General features: G+C 47.6%; 1 protein-coding gene and 1 long non-coding RNA gene across 2 annotated transcripts; one reads left to right on the plus strand and one right to left on the minus strand.

The window, feature by feature from the left end:
• The first annotated feature begins 920 nt into the window (after window positions 1–920).
• Window positions 921–5303, plus strand: LOC136490634 (putative lipoxygenase 5). Its single transcript, XM_066486846.1, has 7 exons — window positions 921–1528; window positions 1973–2500; window positions 2717–3040; window positions 3152–3237; window positions 3394–3806; window positions 3930–4196; window positions 4296–5303. Exons 1-7 carry the CDS (start codon window positions 1141–1143, stop codon window positions 5047–5049), a joined length of 2760 nt encoding a protein of 919 aa, XP_066342943.1. The 5' UTR covers window positions 921–1140; the 3' UTR covers window positions 5050–5303.
• Window positions 5304–10813: 5510 nt separating this feature from the next.
• On the minus strand, window positions 10814–15470 carry LOC136492665 (uncharacterized). The gene is made up of 3 exons (XR_010768162.1): window positions 15434–15470; window positions 12077–12229; window positions 10814–11008 (listed from the first exon to the last, which is right to left on the minus strand). It is a non-coding gene; the product is annotated as an uncharacterized lncRNA (long non-coding RNA).
• Between the last annotated feature and the right edge of the window lie 1061 nt (window positions 15471–16531).

A 16531-nucleotide genomic window follows, 5' to 3' on the forward strand; every position in this document is an offset into this window, starting at 1 on the left:
TTTCCTCGGCCACAGGGGAGGTCAAGCACAGCGGGGTCAAAGACATGTTGATTCTCTATTTGAAAGAATAATTTGCAGGTGGATAAAAAGAACTTTTAGTGGGCTTTCGAAAAGTTATCGGGTCAGGTGGCCCTAATGAAGACATGTAGATTTGCCCCCGCTCAACCACCGTGCATGATGTAAGAGTTGTTCGGTCCTTTTGTCAGGTGGCACATTCACTTCTTATGCACGTGTCTCTGGCATGCTAAAACGTCACTGTTTGATGACGCCCGGACATTGTAGGGAGGCATGCGCCCTGTTCGTTTGGGCTTGTTTGGCTTGTTTTCAGCCAACGAATAGTATTTTTCTCTCACACCAAATCAGCCAACAGTGCTTTCAGCCATGGCTTATCAGACAAACAAGTCCAAATGAACAGGGCGATGGAGGCCGAGGCTTGATATTACGTGGACATTGTAGGGAGACATGGAGGCCGGGGATTTTGGGAAGCTCTAAATAGGGACCGTGTCTCTAGTTTTATAATTCACGATACCACCTTATACATGGCACTTTATGTCCTAGATTTTGGTTACTTGAGCTCTACATGGTGTGTGGGCTCTTAGGGCACATTGGAATTCTTCTTTCAACATCTTTGATACAGTGCGCTGCATCACGGGGCACTGTTGTCCGAATCAGCAACCACACACGGCGGGGCCGGGGCATCGTTGTCCGCATCACCTGCGTCGAAGCCTCGGCCCCCATAGGACGCATGCAACACGTGTGGCCGGCGTTAGGAATCCGCATCGCTGCGCCTGCGCATCCGTCTCCGTCCAGCCCAGCCGAGGTGAAGAACGTCGGTTGCTGCTCGGGCGGGCCCCATCGAGTCCTACTTACTACTAGTACTCCCTGGCCGAGTGACCGTCGCCCGGGCGGCGCGGCTATATAATGGTGCTGCTCCCACTGCCAGCAAGGTAGCTCGCGTCCACTGCACAAACCAAGACTGGTCCAAAGCACCAGAAAGAAGAAAAAAACACTCGGAACCGATCCGCGAACGCGAGCTGTTTTGACCGCGGATTTGTTTTTCTTCGGTTCCTCAGTGCGCCCGCCAACCTTAACTGCTACGATCGATCGATCGAGGGGGAGGAAGTTTCTAGAGTTGTGCCCATGGCGTCGGCGATGGAGCTGCTGGGGAGATCTTTCTTGCCGGGCCCTGCCGCCGCGTTGCCGGGCGGGGAGCGGCGGCGAGGCGGGCCCTGCTTCGCGGCGGTCGGAAGGGAGGGGAGTGCGCACAAGCGGAGGCCGTCGCTGAGGTCGACCGCGCCGGTAGGCGCGCTGGCGGAGCGGGTCGTGGTGACCCCGGCGCCGCCGGAGAGGGCCGGGACGGCCCCGCCGGAGCCGCACCCGCAGAGCGTGGCCGCGCGGGCCGTGGTCACCGTGCGGCGGAGGCGGAAGGAGGACGCCAAGTGCCGGGTCGCCGAGCAGCTGGATGCGTACGCCGACAGGGTCGGCCGCAGCGTCCTCCTCGAGCTCATCAGCACGGAGACCGACCCAAGTAAGAAACACTTCCGTGATTCCACGTCCACCACCCCCGCCGCCGCCGCCGCCGCCGCCGCGCGACGGCATGGAATTCCAAGGCGCATCCGGCGCTTGCGTTGCATCTTTGAATTGTATTGTACTAGCAGTAGCACAATTTGGTTCCTTATTTCTTTCCCTTTTCTTCTCTCCACGCCCTTTTCCATTCCACTGGCTCCTTCACCTTCATGGAACCCGCGGCGAGAATATTCCAGCTGGTGCGCCTTGACGTCTGGGGACTTTGTCTCCGAGTCATCATTTCTTTCCAAATAGACCATCACGTGGAGCTGTCTCTCTTGATTTGATTTGTGCCAAAAGCTGCCGTCTTTACCATCTCCTCTGCATCGAAACGAAAATGGAATTACGCAATTATGCCAGGCGAGGCATTCATCTGATGACTGAATCATCGTTGAATCGGTGGCAGGAAAAGGGGGCCCCAAGAAGAGCAGGCGGTCGGCGCTGGTGGGGTGGTTCGAGAAGAAGGACGTCAAGGCGGAGCGGGTGGTGTACACGGCAGACTTCACCGTCGACGGGTCCTTCGGCGAGCCGGGCGCGGTCACCGTGCTCAACCGGCACCAGCGCGAGTTCTTCATCGAGAGCATCGTGGTGGAGGGCTTTCCCTCCGGCCCCGCGCACTTCACCTGCAACTCGTGGCTGCAGCCCACCCGCGTGGACCGCAGCCCGCGCGTCTTCTTCACCAACAAGCCGTACCTGCCGGCCGAGACGCCGCCGGGGCTGCAGGAGCTCCGCCGCCAGGAGCTCAGCGACCTGAGGGGCGAGGGCGCCGACGCCGGCGAGCGCAGGATCACGGACCGGGTGTGGGAATATGACGTCTACAACGACCTCGGCAACCCGGACAAGGGCGCCGAGTTCTCACGCCCGATCCTCGGCGGCGAGCAGCAGCTGCCGTACCCGCGGCGGATGCGAACGGGCCGGCCCAAGACCTTCACAGGCAAGCCTCCTCCCGCTTCTTTCCCTCTCACTGTTCAAGCAGTTCTTGTCACCACCACCATCCGCGCCATAAATTCCGCGACAGTAACACAATGACCGTCCGGACATGGCGGAGGTCGCCGTCGAGCGTAGCTTTCGTATCGAAACCACCCGATCGCGGGCGACGTTGACCGACCGACGCTAACATTTCGTCACGCACGGCGCTTGCTGCTTGCAGACGATCGCGCGGAGAGCAGGGTGGAGTACCCGGAGCCCATCTACGTGTCCCGGGACGAGGAGTTCGAGGAGGGCAAGAATGAGATGCTGTCGGAGGGCGCGCTCAAGGCGCTGCTCCACAACTTCATGCCGCTGCTGGTGAGCTCCGTGTCGCCGGACATCCGCGACTTCGCCGGCTTCCACGACGTGGACAACCTCTTCAAGGAGGGCCTCCGGCTGAAGCAGACCCTGCAGGACCAGCTGTTCCAGAAGATCCCCTTCGTGCGAAAGATCCAGGAGAACAGCGAGGGCCTCCTCCGCTACGACACGCCCGACATCATCAAGAGTAAGCGACCTCCATCCATGATCCATGGAGATTCGATGCGATAAGATACGGGGCACGACAATGTTGTACTCATGCTGTCGTTTTTTTCTTTCTCGCCCTTCCCTGTGGCAGAGGACAAGTTTGCGTGGCTGCGGGACGACGAGTTCGCGAGGCAGGCCCTGGCTGGCATCAACCCCGTCAACATCGAGCGTCTTCAGGTATACATTTCAATCACAAGCCCAACGCGCCGCGGACACTGAGAATGCACGTCCACTGCTCGACGGTCCCAGCCGTTGCTGTCAAGAGTCAAGACGCCGCCGTGCTTAGCGCTCCCTCGCTCATTGCCGTTCGTTCGTTCCTCGTGTCTCTCGCAGGCGTTCCCGCCGATGAGCAAGCTCGACCCGGCCGTGTACGGCCCGCCAGAGTCGGCCATCACGGAGGAGCACATCATCGGGCAGCTCGACGGCATGTCGGTGGAGCAGGCGCTGCAGGACAACAGGCTGTACATGCTGGACTACCACGACATCTTCCTGCCGTTCCTGGACCGGATCAACGCGCAGGACGGGCGGAAGGCCTACGGCACGCGCACGCTCTTCTTCCTGACGGCCGCGGGCACGCTCAAGCCCATCGCGATCGAGCTGTGCCTGCCGCCGATGACCGACGGGTGCGCGCGCGCCAAGCGCGTGTTCACGCCGCCCGCCGACGCCACCAGCAACTGGCTGTGGCAGCTCGCCAAGGCGCACGTCTGCTCCAACGACGCCGGCGTCCATCAGCTCATCAACCACTGGTACGTAGTACGACACTGTCTGTCAGCCTTGCAGGAGGCATCTCTGCATTTCCATCATCATCAGTTGATGCAGAGCAAATCAAGTGTGGGATTCGACTAATCATTGCACTGCGTGTTGTGCAGGCTGAGGACGCACGCGTGCATGGAGCCGTTCATCATCGCGGCGCACCGGCAGCTGAGCGCGATGCACCCCATCTTCAAGCTGCTCAAGCCGCACATGCGGTACACGCTCAAGATCAACGCGCTGGCGCGACAGATCCTCATCAACGGCGACGGCGTCATCGAGTCCGGCTTCACCCCTGGCCGGTACTGCATGGAGATGAGCTCGTTCGCGTACCAGGAGTTCTGGCGGCTCGACCAGGAGGGCCTCCCTGCCGATCTCATCAGAAGGTACACAGATCAATCGCCTGGAGCATCTATGAAGTTGCGATGCAAGTTGTGATGCTTCGTGCAATGCAATGGTGCTGACATGGTGTTCCCTTGTCACAGAGGAATGGCCGTGGAGGACCCGACGCAGCCGCACGGTCTCCGGCTGCTGATCGAGGACTACCCGTACGCCACCGACGGGCTGCTCCTCTGGGACGTCATCACGCGGTGGTGCGACGCGTACGTGGCCATGTACTACCCGTCCGACGAGTCCGTGCAGGGCGACACCGAGCTGCAGTCGTGGTACAGGGAGGCGGTGCAGACGGGGCACGCGGACAAGCGCGACGCGCCGTGGTGGCCGCGCCTGTCGACGCCCGCGGACCTGGCGTCGCTGCTCACCACGCTGCTGTGGCTCACCTCGGCGCAGCACGCGGCGCTCAACTTCGGGCAGTACCCGCTGGGCGGCTACATCCCGAACCGCCCGCCGCTGATGCGGCGGCTGGTGCCCGCCGAGGGCGACCCGGAGTACGCGCACCTGGTGGCCGACCCGCACCGCTTCTTCCTGGCGGCGCTGCCCAGCCTGACGCAGACCACAACGTTCATGACCGTCATCGACACGCTGTCCACGCACTCCGCCGACGAGCAGTACCTCGGGGAGCGGCCCGACGAGGCGTGGACGGCCGACCCAGCCGCGCTGGCGGCCGCGCGCGAGTTCGCGGACGAGGTGCGCCGCGCCGAGGAGGAGATGGAGCGGCGCAACTCGGACACGGGCCGCCGCAACCGGTGCGGCGCCGGCGTGTTGCCGTACGAGCTCATGGCGCCCACGTCCGGGCCGGGCATCACCTGCCGTGGCGTCCCCAACAGCGTCACCATTTAGTCTCTCGCAGTACCGACTGGCAGCCATGGACGGATGACAGAGATGATCTGAAAGCGAATTTTTTCCACTCATTATAGTCGGGCGGGGAGAAATGTAAGCAGAAGCAGATGGTTTTTGCTTTAGTTCTCCCCCATTGCCAAATTGCCATTGATTTTTTACTAGGGGCGAGATTCTGAGGAACTGAATGGGTGTAAATAATTTGTTATAGAAAAAAAGTCAATGGAATATAATCATTATAGAGTTCTCTGGATAAATCTTTTTTTTTTGCTGTGCTTTGACATGCCTCTTCAAATACTACTGCATTTTTACCTGCGACGTGCGACATTTCGCAGTCAAGATTTCGTTTGAACAGACCAAGGGCGTCATATAATTGGATCGCCAAAACTGTCTGGACAGTTGAATGCGTCATATAAGCTGATAGTCAAAATTTTAGACAATTTTAAAAGCGACATTTGGCATTCAAGATTTGTTTGAACAGACAGATGGCGTCATCATATAAAAGGATTGCGAAAACTTAAGTACTGTCCGAACATATGAATGTGCCATATAAGCTGATAGTCATAAATTTAGATATGCTTATTCACTAGGTAGCATGCCCGTGCTACGGAACAACTAAATCTTTTGTACTAAAAATATACGGATCGCACGATAAGATAACAATACTCTTAAATTAAATACCGACGTCAAAGTGATATTTAATTCAAAAAGCAAAGTTCGTGAAATTAACACAATCACGGAGAGCGCGACGTCGCATGCTCACAAACTCTACTGTATAGACTTTTTCGTGATACGGCTAAGATACTATTTTATATCTGCAGAAAGAATTCTACGATATCCATTTCTTTCATACGCCAATAAATCCATAAATAAGTTCCACTGCATCTTCATATAATCATGTACACACAGATTCGAGTATATATGTAAATAGGTTCGTGCCCGTACGTTGCTACGGGACAGATAAACTTTTGTACTAAAAACACACGGATCGCACGATAAGATAACAATACTGTAAAAGTATATGACTGACGTTAAAGTGATATTTAATCCAAAAAGCTAAGCTCGTGAAATTTACACAGTCACAGAGAGCATGGCGTCGCAGGCTCACAAACTCTACTATGTAGATCTTTCCGTGATGCAGCTAAGATCATTTTTTATATCGGGAGGAAGAGATTTTCGATATCCATTTCTTTCGTGCGCCAATAAATCCACGAATAAGTTCCACATCTCCGTACCATCCTTTATACGGCGCTGGCAAGCGAATTAGCCATAAGTTATGTAATTAGTTTTATAATTAACTCATGTTTAGTCCCTTCTAATTGATATCTAAAAATTCAATATGACAGGGACTAAAGTTTAGTCCTGGGATCCAAACACTCTCTAACTCTCGACTCATGCTGGCTGCTCACTTGCACCACCATGTCTATGTGTCTGCACGTATATACTCTAATGCCAGAACGTCTAAAATGGCCTTTAAGGTTGTCATTTATGTATGTTGTAGGATTGTGATACTTTGCACTAATCCATGAGGGTGTCCATGAGAGTCGAATTTTTTGATGCCATTATGATGTCTAAGCTTACCAATCAGATAGAGACGAACTTGATTATTAAAATATTTTCAACACTGCTTTCATATACTCCCTCCGTCTCAAAATAAAATTAATTCTCAGCTTCCTGAGAAGTCATTTTTTTTTAACTTTAACCAATTATAATACAGGTATTTTTACATGCACGTGGCCTCAGGAGTCGACCAATTGATTGTGAAATGTTGTACGTATTTTTTACAAACCTAATCAAAGTTGAGAAAGTTTGACCTGCACACATCCTATAACGACTTATATTTTGGGGCAGAGGAAGTATATGCTAATGAGAGTAGTCAATTGGAAGTCGTGATAAACACAACAATACTTTCATATTATATGCTAATTGGAGCACGAAGAAACGCAGGAGAATGGGTCTATATACGAATGATGGGAATATTCGTTTAGAAAATTACAGAAGATTCACCAGTCTCACCATGTATAGTCCTGCACATCTTTTATTTGGCACCACTGATGTTCTCAAAGAGCAACCACTTTTTAATTTCAGGTCTGCATGCTGGAAACACTAAAATTAAGGGTCAACATCATTGAGTCGTCTTGCTTGATCTTTGCCAATTATTTTCTTTCATGCATGATTATTGTTTCCTTCCATGCATGTGGTCTCAGGTGATCGATTTGTTTCCTTCAAAGCAGACGGGGATCGCAGGGATGACAATTTCTTTTTCTATCGCGTGGGGTATCGCAGGGATGACAGTTTCTCCATCGAGGCTTCGTATTCGGAGAGCCAGAGACTCGTCGCGAGGGCTGACCGGCGACGAACGAAGCGCCCTTCAGGAGTAGATGTGACCACGAGATCCGTACCAAGTCGTGCAGGACGACTGACCCGAGCTGGACGGGTAGATTTGTTGTGGGTAGTAGTTACCTATCCATTAGGTTGACTTTGAATCGAACTTACCAGAGCTAGGGGTTCGGACAAGTTTGGTGCCGACCCGATCGATGGAGTCGAGCAGGTCGGTGTTGTCGATCTGTCTCCCTTTGTAGCGAGGAAGCAGACGACGGGTTGTCGGCGTGGCTGAAGACGATGCTGGCGTGGCCGGAGCCAGATCCACCATGGTCGGAGCCGTAGCCGATGCAGGTGAAGGCAGTGGTCGACGCGGATTGAACCCGTGCCTCCTCCGGAGTCATGGCGATGAAGTCGTCGGAGCTAGTGGTCCAGGTGATCTGGCCGATGGTGAACGTGAGGCCGTTCGGCGTAGCCATAGAACCGGGGATGATGACCATTTTGTTCGCCTGAAGAGCAGTGCGCACACCCCCTACCTGGCGTGCCACTGTCGACGAAATATGGTCGATAGTCTACCTAGTGATATGCCCAAGGTAGTAGATTGTCGGCAGACAGATGCGTAAGCTACAAACAAGATGGTGACGCAAGACAGACACGATATTTTATCCAGGTTCGGCCACCGTGATGGCGTAATACCTACGTCCTGCGTCTGATTGTATTGTTGTATGTCAATGAGAGATGTTTTTTAGAGGGGTCCCCTGCCCGTCTTATATAGTCCGGGGGTAGGGTTACAGATCTTGAAAGTAATCCTAACCAGTTACAATTGCCATAAGAGGCTAGATGAGGATTCCTACTTGATCTCTAAATCTGTCTTGATTCCTTACGCGGGACTCCGAACAGATTGGTCGGGCCGCGCGTCGTCTTCTAGTGGGTCAGACCCCCTGGTCCGGGCCGGCCCAAGCCTACCTGTAAGGGTATAGGGGTTAATACCCCCATAGGAAGAGAGGAGTCTTGCTTGATCTTTGCCAATTATTTTCTTTCATGCATGATTATTATTTCATTCCATGCATGTGGCCTCAGGGGGTCGATTTGTTTCCTTTAAATAGAGTTCTCTTGATAAACCAATGTCATCAGAACTGTTTGCTGTTCTTTGTCTTTGCGCAACCATTGCTTTGGCCACGTTTAGATTGAAAGTTTTTTCAACCTGATGAATAGTACCATTTTCGTCTTATTTGGCAAATATTGTCCAATCGTGGACCAACTAGGCTCAAAAGATTCATCTCGTGATTTCCAACTAAACTGTGTAATTAGTTATTTTTTTACCTATATTTAATACTCCATGCAAGCGGCTAAAAATTGATGTGACGGAGAGAGAGTGAAAAAACTTGAAATTTTGAAGGGAACTAAATAAGGCCTTTGTTCAAATACTACGATATTTTTACCTGCGACATTTTGCAGTCAACATGTCTGAACAGTTGAATGCGTCATATAAGCTGATAGTCAAAATTTTAGGTATGCTTATTCATTATTTGCTCAAGTTGTGCTATCTTCAAACAGTACTGCAATCTTTTACTGTCGTGCTTTGCTTCACCTGATTGATGATTGTTGGCGTCATATAACCGGATGGCCAATTGAAGTGTTGTTTGACCTGTAATTGAAGGCGTCATACACGCGCATCATCGGATCGTCATTTGAAGTGTTGTTTGACTTGTAATTGAAGGCTTCATACAAGCAACGAGATGGTCAATCTTCAAGCCATATATGTGTATAAGCAAGATTTGTTTAAGAGCTGACATCCCTTTCTTCCCAATACTTCTCAGTGACTTTGTTCTTTCCCAAATTTAGAAATAATAATTCATTGAAACTTATACAGAGCATGCAAATGGATAGCGAGTACCTGAATCTTTGCCCGATCGATCTAGTTAATTTGTTCAAAGTGAACCAATGTAATTATTAAGATTTGTCTAAGAGCTAACACCCCTTTCTACACAGTTGGTGATTTTGTTCATTCCCAAATTTGAAAATAATTTTGTGAAAGTTATATGCAGATCTTGACCAAGATTCTTGCAAATCGATCGATGAGTGCCAAGATCTTGCCCGATTGATCTCGTTAATTTATTCAGAGTGAAGCAATCTCATGATTCTTGCAATGGATGAGTGCTAAGATCTTGCCCGATTGATCTCGTTAATTTAATTTAGGGCCCATTTTGTCATGTCGTATCGAATGTTTAGACGTTAATTTAGAATATTAAATATAAACTAATTACAAAACTAATTATATAAATTAAAACTAATTTATAATTTAATAATATAGTACTACAGTAAATATGTGCTAATGATAAATTAATTAGAATTAATATTGGTACCACAAATTATTCTCCATTTATATAATTAGTTTTATAATTATTTAACGTTCAGTTCTTCTAATCAGTATCCGAACTAAGGCTCGATAACGAGCCGGCTCGGCTCGTTTCGGCTTGGCTCGTTCTGGCCCGTTAAGATAACGAGCTAGCTTGGCTCGTTATCCTAATGAGCCAGAAAGCCAGCTCGGCTCGGCTCATTAAAAGGTTGAGCTGGCTCGTTAAGCTCGCGAGCCAGGTATAAAAAAATACACAAAATATAATATTTACATTTATCTAAAGTTTGAGAATAATAATAATACAAAACAAATGCATCTAACAACCTTAAATCGAATAAAAAATTAATATGTGCTAATACATATACAAGTATAATAAAATAGTATAGTATTCATGTATCTAACAACCTTAAATGATACTTTTTTTCTGGAAGTTTGGCTTGTTTAGCTCGCGAGCGGCTCGTGAACTGGCTCGAGTTGGCTCGTTATAGCTAACGAGCTAAAATCTTGGTTCGGCTCGGCTCGTTATCATAACGAGCCGAGTCGAGCCAGCCACGAGCTGAGCGAGCTAACGAGCTTCGAGTTCTTCGTCCAGCCTTAATCCGAATGGTCCTAAATAACACGGATAAGTCCCTGGATCTAAACGACAGGGATAAGTTCCTAGATCCAAACACCCTTGTTTCGGGTGAAGCAATATCATTATTAGAACTGTCGGGAACGAATGCTTGCCATACAAATGGATGGAAGTGACAGAATCTTTGCCCGATGGATCTCAGCAACGTACAGCGCTAAAGACGCTACTCAAAGAAGCGCATCAGAGACTCTAATTTATGGCCTCCAAGTTAATTCACTTTATGTAACAGAACCGACCAAATCATAAGAACGTAAGTACAAAAATAATCATCGAAGTGATCAAATTCATGTACTTAAGCTCCCATAATCCCGGTAGTCCGAAAATCACGAAGGATTTCAACCAACTCTCGACATATAAACCAAGATCGTAATGACTCAACACAACATATCATTCGTTACAACATTTCACAAGTAGCATTCGGAGTACATCCATTAGAGTTCAAATAAATATTACAAACCAAGTTTGAATTTGCGGAAGCAACACAGTTTAGTACATAATTTCATAGTTTTAAATACATTGCCAGACGTCAGTCATGTCCCACAAAAGCATCATCAGGTACGAGAACTAGTAGAGACCGTGCCCAACGGTCTAGTCTTCATCCCCAGCTGGGAGAAGGCAGTACTTGCAGCAACCAAAGTAGAACTAGTCATCTACAACAGGTGGGAGATAAATCCTGAGTACAAGAAGATACTCAGCTAGACTTACCCGTCAAAACTAGAAATAAAAGACACCAAGGGTCATGCAAGGCTTATAAGGTGGGCTAGCTGGACACAGTTGCATAAAAGAGCTTATGAATATAGTAACCAATTTAAACTTAGCAGTAAGTTATCATCATTTACCTGTCCACTAGATTAGCACCTGTACTAGAACACTCACTTATTAGGAGCAAACAATATTAACCATAGCATGTATAATAAGGTTGTCATCATCATATCATCATTTCCGGACCATTAAGTTATTTAGTGTATCTACTTTAGAGATAAGCCTGTCAAGTTCTCACTAACCGGGAGAGACGACGACTCGAATCGAATTACAACTCAACTGAGAAGGTATTCCTAACTCTCACCCTGGCATATTTAGCAAGGGTAGCCGTGGGTCACCTTTGGGATAACTCAGGAACCAAATTCGTGGGTTCGATCAGCGCCAGCACTCTCAGGAATTACCCTTCTGCCAGGACGATCAGGACTTTTAAATCACCTGCCCTTGGACTCACGCCTACGGCTCCCTTCCGAGACGTACTTTATACTTATCGACTCCTGGCCTGAGGTGAGCTACTCGGCTTCGTGGTCGGTCTTCAGACCCGGCCAACTAAGAGAGAGGCATGCGTTCAACATGAACAGGAAAGGCTCTAAGATTCAGTCCTTAATCGACACAGACGGAGTCACTGCAAACCGGCAAGCCTCCGTCCGGTCTTCATTTCAAATTAAGACTAGTTCTTTTCCACGATAGCAAATATAGCCAATCGTGCCATATGTATCTTCCTATATCTCGTAGGTGACAGGAAATCACCTGACTTCTACCGTGTTAAAGCAGGGCTAAGCACTACATGAGCCTGAGCTACATAGGATTCAAGGTATCAATATCTGGAAAAGGATCGGATAACCAATGCAGCAAATGTTTGCATCCAACACCTAAACTTAATGCAATAATATATATATAACAATAATACTGTAACTGTATTTCAGAAATTAGGAGACTTAATATGCTCCGGGACTTGCCTTTCACAAAGTTGCAAGGACGGTGATCCGAGCACTCAACGGCAACCTCGTCTGGCACTTCTCCTGAAGGCTACACCTCCTGTACCTCTGGTGTCGGCTGCTGCTGCTCGCTCGGTTTCTCGAATTCCAGCAGTGTTACTCCCTCCGATACACCTATTGCATGCCGATGCACAAGATAAATATCATGGATGTATAAGAAATGACATGATACTCATGATGAATGAATCACAGTAAATGTTTAACGAAAACATCACTGAACACCCGTTTACCGAGTAAAATAGCTCTATTCAAATCACTTTAAAACGTGTATCTAACTTAACTTGAAGAACGAGATCAACTTACCTAACTTGCATAACCTAAGATAAAGATGCTTATCTTCAGTTAAAGGTCTAACACCTAGGAACATCACCAAAAACTTAGAAATACTAAAGGCATACTTAAAACAACAGTTAAAGTTTCATATGCACACGGGTAGTTCCTTAATTCAATCATAACGAAAGTTCTACAAATTCAAATGACTTGCATGAGGACATTCTGAAAAGCTTATGAAATTCTCTACAAATCAATTATAAACATTAAAGCATGATTCTTACGTTAACCAAATCGAATTCCAGTAAACCTAGAATCTATCTAGAAATGACAGGGTTACTAACTTAATTATTTAATGATGATGCAAAAGCATAATTTGACCAAACCAAGTTTACCAACTTGTTGCACATACCAGAGGAACACTAGAAAGTATAGTGCCAACTTCTAAATAAATTATTTAATATCCTTTTCTAATTTATTTAGTTAATTAGGTGATTAAAGCAATATATAGTAAAATTGTTTAGAAAAATCTACAAAAATTACAGTAGCAATCTCATGCTTCACATAGACTACCATAAAAATTTCAAAGCCATTGGACAAGCAGAACTTGCTGTACCCAAAATAACAGGTGGCATGTCTATTTCTAGCATAATTAGGAAACCCTAATGAAAAGTGTCAAGCAACAGATTTCATATTTTTTCTAGCATCATTCTAGCATAAGAATAGCACTCACCAAATTTTACCCTTACTGGATCTATAGAAAAATTATGAAAATTCACATAAGATCCATCCATGCAAACAAGAGAATTTTCTATCTCCTACACACAGTGTCCAAAATTTATGAAAATTTAACTACAAGCTATTTATGATATGAGCAGTACACCATAAAAATTTCATGCCATTAGGAGCTACCTAGAAAAAGATATGATTACCCCTATTTCTTGCATGATTAAAAGAGATAAATAGAAATTCCCATTTTCATAACAGAACATGGCATAACTCATATTTTTAATATTAACTAGACATTCTCATGAACTCAGCAAAATTAGAACCACATCATTTGAAGCTACCAACTAGGAGATACATATTTTTGAAAATGTACACCAGTCTGTGAAAATAATAAAACAAAACAAATTAAGAAAACCAATTCAACTACTGATGGGCCGGCCCGAAGAATGGTGGCCCGCGAAGCAGGTGTAGGCGCGGCCCAGCCAGGCTCCCGCCTCTGCCACGACGACTGACGCGCGGGTCCCGCCCGACAGAGAGACATACAGGGTAGGAGAATAGGGCAGCGGTGAAGCTCATCGCCGGTGACCCCTCCGACGAACCCGACGGGGCTACGGCGTTCACCTCATCAGTGCGCATCTAGGGGAACCATCTATTGAAGCTATCGTCGCAGCTAGAGGGGTGTGGCGACGGCCACGGCGGCGCACAACCACGGCATGGCCGGCTCCGACAAGACCATGGCATCGCAGCTCTAATGGGCGACTCAACGAGTATCAACATCGCACCTAGGACCTAGCACGAGAGAGAGAGGACGGGAAGGCCACGGTGGCGGTTGGCCGCGTGGAGCGCCATCTCCGGTGAGGTCAGCCATGGCGACAGGTGGAAGAAAACAGCGATTTCGCCCTTACCAAGGCTCAATTGGACCGACGGTGGGGTGGATGGAGGTAGAGGAGATCATTGCGAAGCTACTGACGAGCTGGGCAACGCGTTTTCGCGGTGGCAAGCGTGCACGACGACGGCGACACTCGGTCGGAAACGGGGAAGCTAGTTGCGGCTCGGCGCTACGCGTAGTGGAGGCGAGAGAGAGGCAATGGAGCAGGCGAGTGCGTTAGGGCAGGCGCTGGCCTTCTTTTGGAGGTCGAACGCGCGACGTGGAGGCTTCGGCCGAGCATGAACGCCACGCGGCGAGCAGGCTTCTGCACCGGTCGGCCATGACGTTCACTGAACGTTTTTTCTGAAAATTGCGATTCAGTGCTCGAGGATGATGACTGACAGCGAGTATTCGACGTGTCAACACGGCTAATCCAATGCTCCTTTGCAAAAACTATGTACATGAAAAATGTAGGCCTACCATCCATCTACAACTTCTTTTCAGGGACCAACATCTAATTCGCCATGGATCAGCAGTTACATCAAGCCAAAGTCGGCTTGATCCACTGAAAATGGAGTTATGACATAGAATATTTTCTAAGTGTGAAATGAGCATGAAATTCTAACTTGTGGGCCATGTTTGAGCTTGTTCTAGCTATTTTCATGAGATGATCATAAAATAACTTTTGTTCCATGATAAATTAACTCCAACTTTGGTAAAGAGTGCATAACCATGCAAAATCCCTAAGTTGGACTTTTGAATCAGTCAAACTGTGGCACTCTAAGGGTCAATTCAAGTCAAACCTCCACTTGAAGGCATTTTTGTCATTTTGATCTACATGAACAATGTCCAAACAATTACCCTAAGTGTAGTTAAGGTGTATTAGACCATGATCAACCACTTCACACAATTGTTATATCCAATTTCTAATGATCACATGTGATAAAGCATAAAACAAGCAATTCATCCGAATATTGCAATTCAATGTTTCACATGTTTCATGACTTTGTTGTTATTTTATACTTGTCACATTACTACCATGTTGTCATGTTTAAGGTATGAGAAATCCATATTGCATTCACATGTTGCACTACCACCATTCATAACCAATAAAGTACGAAACAAACAGAATATGCGAAACGTTGTATATGTATGTTTCAGTGATAATAGCATAATGACATGAGTGATGCATATGTTTACGAAATGACATGTAATTTAGTAAAAGCCAAACACGGGGGTGTTACACTTTCGTTTAGTCATTGATTATGTACACTATCTGTGTCGAACGTTGGCCAGAGCAGCAAAGTAGGGAAGCCATTGTGCGTAAGGGCAAAAAAAAAAAAAAAAAAAAAATCTCTCAAAATTAATCAACCTGTAATGAACGACAGGAAAAGGGGGGAAATCCAGCGCATCAAAGAACTGTAAGGGCAAGTAGAATGCACAAGGCTTACAGAGGACGACTCGTGCCAGAATCTTAGCCCAATCACTCTCGGCAACGTACAGCGCTGAAAACGCTATTGAAAGAAGCGCATCAGAGACTCTAATTCATTGCCTCGGAAATAAATTTATTCAGAAAACAAACAAACGAAAATTGAAGAAAAATTGAAACCAGATGGGAGGAGGATTGGAGGCAGAAAGATAGCATCAGACTCACGGAAGCTTTGTGCAATCAACACAGCGTTTGATTGTTCAGAGTTTGATGGTATATATGAGCAAATCATCATCGTCCAACGCAGAACAAAAGCTCCAATGAATGAAACAAGAGTAGAGAGAGAAAATAAGAGTAGCAAGTAGAAATCTGAAGCAGACGGAGGAAAACCAACTTGGCGGCGGCGTGGTCGTCGGTGTTGTAGAGTCAGGGGCGCAGTTATATCAGGAGGGGACGAGGGGGCTTCAAGCCCTAGCAACGGTGAATTTACAAGCTTGCCCTTATCGATTGGCCCACGATCGTGAATTGGGCCGCGCTGCCTTGTGGTTGCAAGGCCCTTTTGAATCCGTTTCAAGTTCAGACGGCCCACGACAATAACTAAGGTCCGTTACCTTTTCCCCCAACCCATCGCGGCTCGGCATCGCCAGGTCTAAACGCGCACTAGAGCATGTTTTGTTCGAGCCCTGGAAAAGTTACGAGACCCACTCAACTCCATTCAAAATCAGATATCTCAGATTGTGTCAGGATCATGAGCCATCTAATATGAATAGTAGATTGGCAGTGTGTCGGGCCTGCGAGCCTATTGTTGAGTTGGACCAAGCCCATACGTCGATCAATATATAATATATACTGCTGGATAAAGAGGGATAGACATCGATGATGATTCAAAGTTTCCAACCAAAACATGTTACATTTCCTACATCTAAAATTCTCCAGCCCTTGCTGTTCTTCTTCCTGCTCAGACTGTTGTCCTTCTCTAAATCTCCGATCCCCACTACGTCTCTACCTACTCCAGCAGCCCTGCTGCTAACAATTGTCGTCCTTATATATACTAGTATAATGCCCGTGCTAATGCTACGGTAAAACACAAAACAAAATTAATTAAGATTCATATCTTATA

Source organism: Miscanthus floridulus, chromosome 11 (genome assembly GCF_019320115.1).
Source record: "Miscanthus floridulus cultivar M001 chromosome 11, ASM1932011v1, whole genome shotgun sequence".
NCBI classification, from domain to species: domain Eukaryota; kingdom Viridiplantae; phylum Streptophyta; class Magnoliopsida; order Poales; family Poaceae; genus Miscanthus; species Miscanthus floridulus.